The sequence below is a fragment of the Hakea prostrata genome, chromosome 11 (assembly GCF_041222555.1).
Source record: "Hakea prostrata isolate BN-2017 chromosome 11, UWA_Hpros_2, whole genome shotgun sequence".
In the NCBI taxonomy this organism is placed as follows: domain Eukaryota; kingdom Viridiplantae; phylum Streptophyta; class Magnoliopsida; order Proteales; family Proteaceae; genus Hakea; species Hakea prostrata.
The window spans coordinates 3,344,028-3,357,595 of NC_142610.1; the positions used below are offsets into that span (position 1 = coordinate 3,344,028).

Genomic DNA, 13,568 nt, shown 5'->3' on the forward strand with positions numbered 1-13,568 from the left:
GGGACTAATCCTAGAGCCATATATAGAACATAGGAAGAGATTGTTGAGGCATTTGAGTCATACCCAATTAGGTTGAGGTACTCAAGTTATACCCAACTTATTGTTGAGGTATTTGGGTCATACTCAACTTATGTTCTAATATGAGCCATCAGATTAGTTACGATCTAACGGTGTAATGGGCCTTGTAGGAGAGTCCAATTACCAATAGATTTCAGTATTTATTCTATAAATACTAGCTGGAAGCAGCGGTCTGGGTATTCCAAACTAGATACTCAGGGTGTAATGCTTTAAGCAACCTCATGCTTAAACCCTAACCCTAACATGTTGGAGGTGGCAAACTAATATGGTATGTGACTAAACCTAACATCATATGAACCAACACCAGCATCACCACACCCAACAGGGTCTCTTGAGTCTCTTCCGTATCTCTATTCTTATTACCCTCCTAATGGAAGTAGTTTTGCATCAATAGATGCCAATTACAAAGCTCTAGTTTTTCCTTACCTCAATAACCATCAGCATGAATGTCATGGAGTGCTTTAAAAATATTATGGAGGAGAAGCTCACAACTATAGCCTTTGGGCCTTATAGCATGTGACATGAGTCACTGGGCTCACAACAGATGGATCCACCAAGGCATAGTACTTGGTATTGACATGATACAAGTTGTGCCAACACATGTATACTATACTTAGTTGTATTTGTATACTAATATTTTATAATAATGTTTATTGTCCTTGCACATTTATTTTGGTTTAATTGTTTTAAATAATGTTCTAGAATTCCAATTTTGCCTGTTTATAGTAGGATATGTGCTGGTCAAAAACACCAATTTACGTGAGGTTTTAGTCAAAACCCATAATTCCGATGTGTTTATTGGCATCAAATTAGGGTATACACCAAATTTGGGCCCAAATGACCTAAAATACCCCTGCTGAAATGGGGGGTTGAAATTTGACCATATTTCAGCTGAAATTCCGGTGAATTTCGATTGTTCACTAGGTATGCCAAAGGGCGAAACAACGAGATTTCACATTATGAGGATAAGGTATTATGAAACTCACATATGCATCAGTCTATTTTTAAATTGTATATATCAGTTGTTTGAAATTTTTTATATTGTGATTTACATTCTCTGTGTTTCAAAATTAAACATCAAATGACCACTGTTGTTAGGGAAATGAAGCTAAGTGATAGCTGACTCTGGTTCTTTGAAGGGCTTAGGCAGTGAGGCCCCGTAAAACTTAGAGAACACACTCTTTAGATTCAGATGGGCCAAGACTAACTGTAGCTGATAGCTCTTTAGTGGGGGGGGACCTCTCAGTGTTTCTGCCTTTCTTTCCCAAACCCCTTCAAGTTGTGTTTTCACATTTATGGTCTATTCAAGAGTAATAAAACTTAATTCAAATCCTCTACCCCATTACTGTTGTTCCCCTAAAATCCTCTCTCATAGCCCACCTAACACAAACCACCTAGGCCCACTATGTGAGCTGGACTATAAGAAGGAAATTTTGGGAATATAGGGGCATCGAGGTTAGAGGATCTAGAGTCAATAAAACTCCACTTAGTTGGATATTTCGTGTCATGTGTGGCTATTTGTTATGTCTTTTGGTAGACTTGTAACCAAGGTGAGACATTTCGGTGAAATTCGTCAGTTCGCCAAGGGCGAACTCAGAAATTGGAAAATTTTGCTAATATTTAAAGGGCGAGTTTCATTTGATACATGCCCCAACCCCCAAGGTTGTTAACCATTGCCAAGCTTATAGAAGAAGAGCATCGAAGAGATTGAAATTCTTACTTGCAGAAATCAAAATAAGAATTCAAATAGCCGATAATGAGAGAATGAGAAAGAAATGTGTCATTCGGAGAGTACCTTTAAGAGGGTTTTGTGGATAACCTGAGAGAGGCTATATAGAGAGGTTTAGGTCACTACAACCGCAACCAAAACTAGGAAGATCTAGCTCAACTAAGCCCTGTGAGTCACAACTTGCAACTAGGAAAATCTATCTCAAAATTTATAGGAATGGTTCGGAGAACGAGTTACAACTTGCGAGTTGGCTCCAATGTTGCAGGGTTAATAGGGTTGGAATTTGGAGCAGAGACATCATTGTCGAAGTGAAAGATTGGGCATTTGCTTGGGACGATTAGGGTAATGAAGTGTTGATAGAAAATTTGAATGAAAGAGAGAGATAAAGGCAAGGTTCTGCAAAGTTTCAGCAATTTTTGCCATTATTTCACCGGTTTGCTAGAAAATCGGCCAGTCTCTAGCAAGTTTTAGTCAAATATCGATTTTGCCCCCTTTTTTATTTCTGTCCCTGTCAAACTTGGCGAATTTTGCTAAAATGTTTTTCCGTGCCTGTAAGTAGTTAAGGTTTCAAAGGCTTCAAATTAAACCTACTCATTTATATATATATATAATAATTGGGGGGGGGGTTGGGGGGAGCCTTATAGATACCATAGGAAGAATCAAACCTATAACATTTTCACTAAGAGGTACCTTCATTACCGACTGACCAACCCTTCAATGGTAAGCCTACTCATTTGATTAGGACCATTAGTTCTTGGTGTTATCTATCCACTGATTTATTAGGTGATAATATGGAGTGCGCCAAATAGAGAACTGCTAGGATTTGATTAGTTTCCGCCTTTAGCATGGAAGGATTTTGATAAAAATAAATAAATAAATAAATAAAAATAAAATAAAAAATAAAAACACTTGTAATTACAGGGGCTCCATCATTAGATGGACACTCTAACCGGTGGATTTTTCAAGTTGTACTACAGTGCATTAACACAATTATGTGAATCCGCGTGTCAGCAGCAATTTTATTCACTTGTTCTAACACTCCATCAGGGTCTTCAACAACATGTGTGTTTGATTTGATTTTATTTGGGTGTTGTGTAATTAATGTCCAGCACTTGCAGCGTACTGTCAAGATCGAGATCTTGATCTCGACCGTAGGTTATGCGGTATTGTGCATTAATTGCTCAGCACTAAAGCACAACCTGGTGCTATATCTGAAAATTCAAGTGGTAATATCAAATTTTGATGATTAAGTTGTACATTTAGTGCGTTAACACAATTATGTGAATCCGCGTGTCAGCAACAATTTTATTCATTTGTTCTAACACTCCATCAGGGTTTTCAACATGTGTGCTCAATTTGATTTTGCTTGGGTGTTGCGTAATTAATGTCTAGCACTTGCAGCGTACTATCAAAATCAAGATCTTGATCTTGACCTTAGATTATGCAGTACTGCGCTTTAATTGCTCAGCACTAAAGCACAACTTGTGATCTATTTGAAAATTCAAGTGGTAATATCAAATTTTGAGGATGGGATGGACACTTTTCTAGTGATTAAACTTTTATGGTATCGAGTTAAGTAAAATTATATTTAAGAATTTTGAATCACTCTAGACTAGAATTAGAACATGATTCCAAAAAAAAAAAAAAAAGAATCCTTAATTGTACCGAAATCTTGTAGATTGTTGAATTCAACTATTATAACTCACACTCGAAGTAAAATCGGATTTTTTATTCGTAAGAAATAAAATCAGATTTTTTTCTCGTAAGAAGTAATATCAGATCAAGTAACCCAAGGAAATTGAATCACACTGTTGCGAAAAAACACATGCAAAAAATCTGTTCGATATTAAGAAGGATTTAGCAACACTAGTTGAACTGTTTGAACAGACTCATTTCTAGGGGTGTAAATGGACTGAATTTGGATCGGATAGTGGTAATACCATATCCGCATCTTATTATATTCGGACGAATTCGGATAATATCCTATCAATTTTGGGACGGATTCAGTCAGATTCAGATGATAATCGGATAGTTATTTTCTTAAGTAAATTATTCTAAATAGGTATGAATACAAGTTTTTGACTACCTGTTTACATCTTTACCATTTTATTTGTGAGGTCTAGATTTGAAATTTAAGAATTTAGCAATTTGGTAGCTATTTTAGTAGAAAATCTAGAAAAATAGTTACATATCACAAGTAAAAAATTTATAAAAATAAGAAAAATAAATCTAAATAAGTAACTTAATATGATACTTTTATCGGATGGATAATAATCCATAAGAAAGGGGTATACCATATCCACATCCTATTAGTAATCGGACGGATTCGGATACCCCTATATGGATGCGGATGTGAATTCGGAAGATTGAGATCCATTTATAAGACACATCAAATTTTTTTTAAAATTTAATCACAATCTTTTGATGTGACTTGCAAATAAACATCAACCACTTGATGTTATATTATGACACATGTCACACATCTACAAAGAAATGGATGTTCCGTTTCTTTGTCAGAAATGGATGGTCCGTTTCTTTGTCAGAAATGGATGGTCCGTTTCTTTGTCAGAAATGGACTGGATAAATTTTCCTGTCTGAACCATTAAACTTCGATAATCCTCAATTGTATTTGTAAAATTACTAGTATCTTATTCATTTCTAAGGATGTTAAAATGCCGTTAAGATTAGATGAGTGCTGTCCATTTTTCCCTTTGTTAGACTAGTAAACTCCCACAGGCATATGTACGTGTGACTAGGGGCAAAACCAGGATTCAACATTGGGGGGTGGGCGAACAATGAGAGTCCAGATCACCTCTCCGTCAAGGGAACATTGATATTTTTTCACCATATGTATTGTGTGGAGCTTATTTAGGGCCATTAGGAGTCCCACATCTAAATTATTTTATCATATTCAGACATGGGCCCACACATTAAAAATGTAGGTAAATTATTGATGATGACATTTTGATCCTCTCAAATATATATGTAAATTAAAGGCATGAGGATCATTAACACCCCCCCCCCCACACCCCAAAAAAAAAAGCACATGATTTCAAAAGTAAAAGACTAGATGCAAATTAGTAAAATCATAGTAAAATCATGGTAGTTAGTTACCCTATAAATTATATATATTCTGTTCACAACATAGAATCAAATAAAAAGAACAACAAAGAGAGAGAGAGAGAGAAAATAATGAATTGAGGAAGAAAGAAAAAAAAAACCTAATTGTGGAGAAGATTTAGGATGAACTCCTAATGATGAATTTTCCAAGTTTTTCCTAAGTGGCGGGGATTGATGAGTTAGTTTCTAATTGGGATTTAAGTGCTTATTCCTTAATATGGGTTTTTAATTATAACTTTCAGATAATAATTTAGAATGACGAGTATATCCATTATCTGTACCTTTAAAAACTATTTTAAATATTTTTTGGGGGACCCTTTGGCCCTATGTAGTTCGTCTCATGCGTGTGACCATATATGGGTGTGTAAAAAAAGTATCAAAGACAAGAGGCAAATAATATATCTCATATATGTGACTTAGTAATTAATTATTTTTCACATTTATGTTCAAAATTACAAATATATCACATAATACCTTGTCTTGATTTTTCAAGCCTAGTTCAAACATTTGGTAAAATTTTTCAAAATTAAGTTAAGCGGTCTCTCAACCAGATAAACCATTCTAAGTCATACTCGTTGATACCCATTAGTTAAAAGGTTGTTGGATGTATCATAAAGTAAATAATATTTCGACCTACAGTGTGAAATAATGAAATAAAATGAAAACAAAAAAAGTTTAAAATAATGATGTTTTTAAAAAATGCTAATCATGTGAGGCATTTTAAGAATATTTCATTTCTTTTTTTCTTTTTCTGGTAAATTAAAAATATTTTTCTTCTCTTTCCTCACCCCCCCCCCAACCTTTTGTTTCCTAAAAATCATTTTATTAAATTAAGAATTTAAAAAATAAATTATAAAAAATTATAAAAAAAAACCTCTAAAAAATTACATTTATAGAGCATGATCCCTACCTTTCACCTCACACCCTTAATATTCCTGACCTTAGCACTACTTTGTTCATTAACCCATTTTGCATGACTAAAAATAATAAATAATCATATGAAATTTGCATGGATAAACGGGAATGTTTGTGACTATGGTCATTTTATCTTGATATGTTTTTCTGGTTATCTTTCTCTAAAGAATAAATTTGAGATACTAGAGGCAATTGAAATACCATTAACACATAAGAAGAAAACCTAAGGTAAACTTCTTCTTTTTAATGCTTGATTTCACAATAATATACATATTATGTGGTTTTTTACATGTTCCTTTTATTATGAATTACAATTTGAAAATTATTATATTAGAATTAATTGTAAACTAAAGTTATAATTTTGCAACTGTCATGAAGTAAAGTTGTATTGAAAGTATCGTGGTCTTAGGTTAATCTTGTCAAAAGACTTCAATAAACTTAGACGATTTTTTTCATGTTTGTTAGTAATTCTAGTTTTGGTTGAAAAATTAGGTATTATTTTTCTCTTTACGATTTTAATGTGCAAGTAAGTTATCTATCTCTTACAATTGAGGAAGAGGCAAAGAATGTCTAATTATAATTAGTTTATTAAACGTAATAATAAGAAATATGAAAAGCATATAAAGAAGCATTCAAGACTTATAAAAAATTATTAATATTGAAGAAAGAAAGTGGTTATCAAGTAGTTATATATCAAGTGGTTACGTATTATTTTGGATATTATTTATGATTGTATGTTGGATAAGGATTTTAAGGAAATATAAATGTAACGGTTTCTCTAGAGTTCATGTTTTTTTTATATACTAGTAATGACGCACGTGCATATGCATGTGTGATGTATTTTTTTAACGACTGTTTGTGAGATGAATTTTTTCTGCCATGCAAGTCATTGTGGAACATCACATGCAAATTAATAATGTTGTCACATTTAGGCACATCTTTGTTCTTAAACAAGTAAATAAATGCAGGCATTGAAGTAGAAACTTTGGAAACTACTAAGGTGAGCAACCAGAGACTTTAGCTAAGGAAGTCAATGCTTTCTCCTCAAGTTCATCAACTGGAACCGTTTCCCAAGATGCTGCTCGGTTTACTGGATCTTCATACTATAGTGATAAAGAGTCCAAATTATAATCATGCTATAGTCTTGAAGGAGAAATATCAGTCCAACAGAAAAAAGGGGTGTACATAAAAAATTACATTACATTACCATTAGAACTTGCGAAATATAAGGCTGAATTCCTTGCTCGAATTGTCCCCTGTCTCCCCTAGCACGAAACTACTAGAAGAAAAGGGACTTCCTCCTCAGTCTTAAAATTCAAAGGAAAAAAGAGGAGAGAGAAGAAAAAAATATATCATAACTATAACTCGATTGATGACAATCAGAGTTTATCAGTGACCAAATTGAGATTGGAGTCGTCATTTAAAAGCAGATTCTCGCCTCCAAAGATCTTCTTAGTGCAAATTACATCAGGACATTTGTCAACGATAATGAACTAAAATTTTGGGATATAGAGAGATTTGAAATAAATATTTACCTTTTGTTCATCAGGAGGAATTGAGGTTAGCAAGAAAAACTGAAATTTAAGAACCTACAATAGATAAAAGAACAAACGGAGTTTTGCTTCAGTAATATATAAATAAACAAATCTTTCCATAGGAAAAAAGAAAGAAAGACAAACTTCGAAGCCATCTTCTGTATCTTAATCAATATTGAAAAGAGAGTCTGTTGGTTTTTTGTTTTTTTAATGCAGTTTTTTCTTTCTTCGTTAACATTTCTTGATTTTTATAGAAACTCTTCCTACTCCTTGGGCTTACTCCATTAATATTTCTTGAAAAACTCTTCCTATCCTTGCCTTTGGGCTATTTACTATTAATGATTTTCTTTAAAAAATGAGACTAACTACTGTTAATGGTTTCTTTGAAAAATGAGAAGAAGAGAAATTAAGAATTAAATTGATTCAATAATTTCAAAAAAAAAATTAATTGACCATTATAGACATTATTTATTACTAATACAAAGGTCTAATTGATTATAGAATCCCATGTAATTTTTATGGAGATATTAGAAAATCTCATGGTTTTCGAAGAAGTTTGTTTTCATCAATTAATATTTCTTGAATAAATAATTTATTTTAAATGATTGTAATTTTAATTGATCATAATAAACGTTATTTATTATTAATATAAAGATCTAATTGAGTAAATACAAAAGGGTATTAGAAGAAAACCAAATGTAGCCATGTCCCTTGAGTTCATAGTTTTATAATAATAATAATAATAATAATAATAATAATAATAATATGATAGTATGATATATATGAAAATTTGTCAAAGTTATAAGAGAAGTATAAAACATTTGTAAGATAGAACAATCACCTCTCTCCAGCCTAAACCCCTCTTCCTACTCCTCCATCCCTTCTAAATAGTCTGGTGTGAACCAGATAGGTGGAGATGTACAAAATTCCAAATTATATGGTAAAAAATGTTTAATACTGCTATCTTCTAAGTGAAAGACACCAGTGCTCTTTGCTATTTGATATACCTCTGGTCCTTTCCAACTTAATGCTTCATTGTATGTGAAATATATACAGTTTCCTCTAAATTGAGGATAATTACGTGTTGATGTAGATGACGAAGTACTTTTGCCAATAAATAACATGTGATCACCCAAGTCCTCCACTTGAATCCATCTTAGATTATTCGAGTCTGACTTGAATATCTGGAATGTAAGACTTCCATAATATCGTACATCACCAGCTATACAACTTCTCACAACCATCAACAAGTCCCCAAGACATTCACCAAATATAACGCCTTCCGCTTCTTTTCATCAATATCAGGGTCGAGGTCCACGCCAGTTGGAGGAGAAATGTTGCAACTTGTCGTTTCTTGATAAGGAGCCAACTCTACAAGTCTAAGATCGCACTCTTTAGTAATGGCATACAATTTTCCATTATAAAGAATAATGTCTTTATAATGTATTCCCGAGATAGTCCATCCCAAGGCAGTCCACTGTCTGTCACGTGGAGTACAAAAGGCTAATGCATTATAGAATGAATCACAAGTACCACACATTTATCCTTCGTCACAACAGATGCAATGTTTTTATCATCCAAATTAGAACCATTAGCATCAAGAGGTGTAGATACCAACATAGCCTTTTTTGTTTCTGACTGTATTTGTGAGGTAAAAGGGCAAAGGTAATAAATCTGGTCAGGAATAGTATCTAGTGGTGGAAGTTGAATTATAACTTGGGTTAATGGATTCAGAAGATAATTTTGTTGCTCATGCACCATTACATTATCAACCATCCTCTGTTAGACCCAACACATTGAGAGTCAATGACGGTTTTAGGAAACCTTGGCCTCAATATGTTGTGATTGCGCAATTGACACCGTTGGCATTGAAGAGCATGCGAAACTTAGGATAACCAAATTTTTAAAAAAACATCAAGCAAGGCAATCGAGGTCGCAGGTGCAATGGCAATGTTTTCTTGGCAGTCATTGCTATAGAATGCCAGGACTTGCAAACTACACTAAAGCGAAGAAAGTCCTCCAAGTTTAATTTGTTTGCAATCATCAACATGATTTCCTCCGGAATTGCATCCACAATATTTTTTACGGCATGATCAGTAATGGTATCCATCTTTAGTCGCTTATTGGAGGAAGTCATGATGCTAAGTTGAATACAACCGACCCAAATATCCCAGGAAACTAATTCTTTATCTGTCTTGCAATCAATATATACAGGAATTAGAATTAACAAATGCAGAAACTTAGAAACTAGAAAATATTATCCCTCACTGAGGACTCGGTAGAGTGAAAAAGGGGATAAAAAGCAATACACATAGATGAGATGCCAGAAAATCTTTCATGAGAAACTCTTCTTTTTGGTAACGAAAAACTTCAAGAGAACCAAGATCCAGATGACGAATTAATAGGGAGGGTAAGTGTCAATACACAATAAAAGATGCAACTAAAAAAAATTTGCTGCTTACCCTCCCTGTTGGTTCTTGTTTCACAATTTAAAAACATGATAGATAGGATAAGATGTCAGAAAAAACTTCATGAGAAACAAGAATCAACATTGAAGATTGAAAAAAAAACTAGAAACTGAAAACTATATCGCTCACAGAGCCACAGAGGACCTGTTATAATGAAAAAGAGATAGAGACTTACGGCTGATTCGATTTCCACTCTTGTGCTCGTTCCTTTCTATTCCTTCCTTTATTTCGTCTTCGTTTTACACTTTGCGTTTTATTCGATTTCCACTATTCCACCTTATTTATTTATATATATTGGCTTTGGATGTCTTATATTATATGGGTTCATGTAATTATAGTTTTAATTGTATTTGTAATTGAAACAGAGTTTTAGTCAATTACTTGTTTGAGTGTTTTGTATTATGTGGGTCCATGTAATTATAGTTTTAGTTGTATTTGTAATTGAAACATGATTTTGATCAATTACTAGTACTGGGTTAAAATTTGTAATTATATTGGGATTAGGGTATTAGGTTTTCTTATAAATAGTCTATGTGGGATAACTAAAAAAGAAAATAAGCAAATGGTAACACTTTGTGGGTGTGAGAATGGTATTAGGTAAATAGTGAAACTTTACCATTTTGTGGGTGTTAGAATGGTGTTAGGTTTTTTGAAATAGTGAAACTTTTTTTTTTCTCTCTAAAATGTTAAACAGGGTTTTGTCAAACAACGTTATCTCTCTTGTGTATTTTGCTTGTAGTTCTTATTATAACCACGAACAATATCCTCTTCTTTAACACTTTGTGGGTGTGAGAATGGTATTAGATAAATAGTGAAACTTTACCATTTTGTGGGTGTTAGAATGGTGTTAGGTTTTTTGAAATAGTGAAACTTTTTTTTTTCTCTTTGACATCTTAAACAGGGTTTTGTCAAACCATGTTATCTCTCTTGTGCATTTTGCTTGTAGTTCTTATTACAACCACGAACAATATCCTCCTCTTTCATGGTAAATATTTTCCATGACTATTCTATAATTTTTTTTTATATCAAATATCATATTTTGTGTATTAGTTTTCTAATAATTTTTATTCTTTCCACACAAATTTTGGGTACCCATTATATTTTGTAGAAGATATTTTGAGATTTTCTATCAAATCACCTTGAAAGTGATTTTCCCCTCTTATAATTGTTTTCGATATTTTGTTTCTAATTTTGTTAACAATTGTGGTATTCTTTTTTTATACAAATTAATTTAGAATTTTCTTTTTCTTTTTCTTAAATTTGTAAAAACAATTCGGGGAAATGGTTGCCAAAAAAAGAAATAGGGCTTGGTTTATGGAGTATGGAGGATTGGAATAGGGCTTGCTTGATGCGGCAATTATGGAGACTGGTGAGTGATAAATCTTCAGCTTGGTCAAAGTTTGTTCATCATAGATGGCTGCGCAAGAACTCCATTTGGTCTCTCCCTGTCCCTTCTAAATGCTCAGGTTCTTTCAAAGCTATCTTGAGTCTTCGTGACTATGCTAGTAGATGTATTACCAATTTGATTCATGATGGGAGAAACACTTTGCTTTGGCATGATCCTTGGTTACCAGGTGGTCCCCTCAAAGTCAATGACAAGGACCTAATTACTGCTCTTGGACGGGATTCTAAAGCCACAGTGTCATTGCTTCGTAGTGACTATGGGGGTTGGCTTGCAAGGACTGAGGATAGCCTCATTCTTGGTAGATGGGGTTAGATTGAGAAGACTCGTATTCATCGAAGTCTACCTTGTGACACTACTATATGGAGGCATCATCCTTCTAGTAAATTTACTCTGAAATCAGCTCTTCTTCATGTTAGAGAGCCCTCTTTGAAGATCAATTGGTCAAAGGTGGTTTGGGGTAAAAAGCACCATCCTCGTTTCTCATTTATAACTTGGCTTGCTATTCTCAATTGGCTTCCCACAAAGAACCGTTTGGCCTCTTGGGGAGTTTTGATGGATGTTACTTGCCCCTTATGCAATTCAGGTGAGGAAGACATTGATCATCTCTTATTTAGTTGCTCTTTTTCAGCTGATCTTTGGAAATGCATCCTTCATCTTAATGGGTTTTCTACGCATGCTCCTATGCCATGGGGTGAGACGGTGCAATGGGTATCGGAGCACTTTGCTGGGAACTCTTTAATGAGTGTTGTTCGTTGCTTTAGTTTTAATATCTTAGTCTACTCCATTTGGCAAGAAAGCAATAATAGAGTGTTTGGGAGGGGGCAAACCACTATCTCTCAGTTGTTCTGCAGAATCACTCGTATGGTACAATATAGGTTCTCCGATGATGCGCTTTTGGTGGAAGATACCTCTTCTCATCGTGACTTTTTTGGGAAGTGGGGTCTTTCTGTTTCTTATGCTCTTCAATTGCCAACGTTTCATCATTGGAATCCTCCGGACAATGGCTGGCTAGTCCTTAATACCGATGGATCGGTTAAAAATAATAGGGGTGGTTATGGTGCTCTATGTCGCAACCATGCTGGTGATGGTGTTTTTGCTATAGCAAGGGGTGTTGAGGTGCAGGATATCACTTCTTGTGAGATCATGGGGATGGTTAGCGGCCTTAGGGAGGTTGTCTCTCAAGGATATAGTAAGGTGGTGCTTTATTCAGATTCGAAGTATTGCGTAGACATGGTCAAGAAAGTGGTGAATACTCATTGGAACGTCCTTTTTTTACTTGAAGAGATCTGGGATTCCATAGGGAAGCTGCAACAATGTAAGGTGGTTCATCAAGTTAGAGAGACGAATAGAGGTGTTGACTTCTTGGCAAGTCTGATAAATGATAATAAGGAGGTGATTTTTGATCCGGGAGGGTTCCCTAAACGCCTCAAAGCCATTGTAGCTGAGGAGGCTGGTGGGAGAGTTTTTATGAGACTATAATTTGCTTTGTAATATCATTGTATTATTCCTTTTATATATATTTATATATTCTCTTTGGTTTCAAAAAAAAAGAAAGAAAAAGGAGCGATTATATTAATTTTCTTTAGAGTTTTATTTCAAGTAATTTTTTCCTCTTAAAATTCATTTGCATATTTGGTTTTCTAATTTTACTAATAATTGTAGTGATATTTTGGGATTTCTATCTAATCTTCTTCTTCTTTTCAAGTTATTTTCCCTCTTAAAATTTGTTTCTATGCTTTATTTTCTAACTTCTAAATAAATTGTGATATGATATTTTGGGATTTTCCCTTGAATGAAAAATAAAAATAAAATTATAAAAAATATCTTGAAAAAAAATAGTAACTAATATGAAGATTGCCGAAAAAAATGATTGCATTTCGCACTTCCCAAACATGATTCATAACTGCAATAATCATATTACATTAATTGTTTAATTTTAGAAAAGTTATTACAGCCGAAAGATTGACCTGATCCACTACAATTGTATAGGTGTGGATTCCGAATTCACAATTATACTGTAATTCTTAAAAATTGGTTTTTCTTTTCTTTTTTCACATGTACCTCTTAGAAAAGCCATTTCAGACAATCTCATCTTAGAATAGTCAGGGTTTAAATTAGAAAAAATTTCAGTGTCTCCCCTTAGTTGTCTCTAATATTAATGCCACCTCTTGAATTATTCAATTTATCAATCAAGGCATCTTATAGAGTAGGAATATATCAGAAACACACCCCGTTGTTAGGAAATTATAGGTAAGTACCCCTTCACCATGGATAATCTTTTGATGTCCCAAAATGCCCCTCATACAAAACAACGTACC

At 33.8% G+C, this 13,568-nt stretch overlaps 1 protein-coding gene across 1 annotated transcript; it reads left to right on the top strand.

Moving 5' to 3' along the window:
* The first annotated feature begins 11,204 nt into the window (after positions 1-11,204).
* On the top strand, positions 11,205-12,729 carry LOC148999603 (uncharacterized). The gene is made up of 3 exons (XM_089140299.1): positions 11,205-11,214; positions 11,312-11,557; positions 11,834-12,729. The coding sequence occupies exons 1-3, from the start codon at positions 11,205-11,207 to the stop codon at positions 12,727-12,729; spliced, it is 1,152 nt and encodes a 383-aa protein (XP_088996425.1).
* The last annotated feature ends 839 nt before the right edge of the window (positions 12,730-13,568 follow it).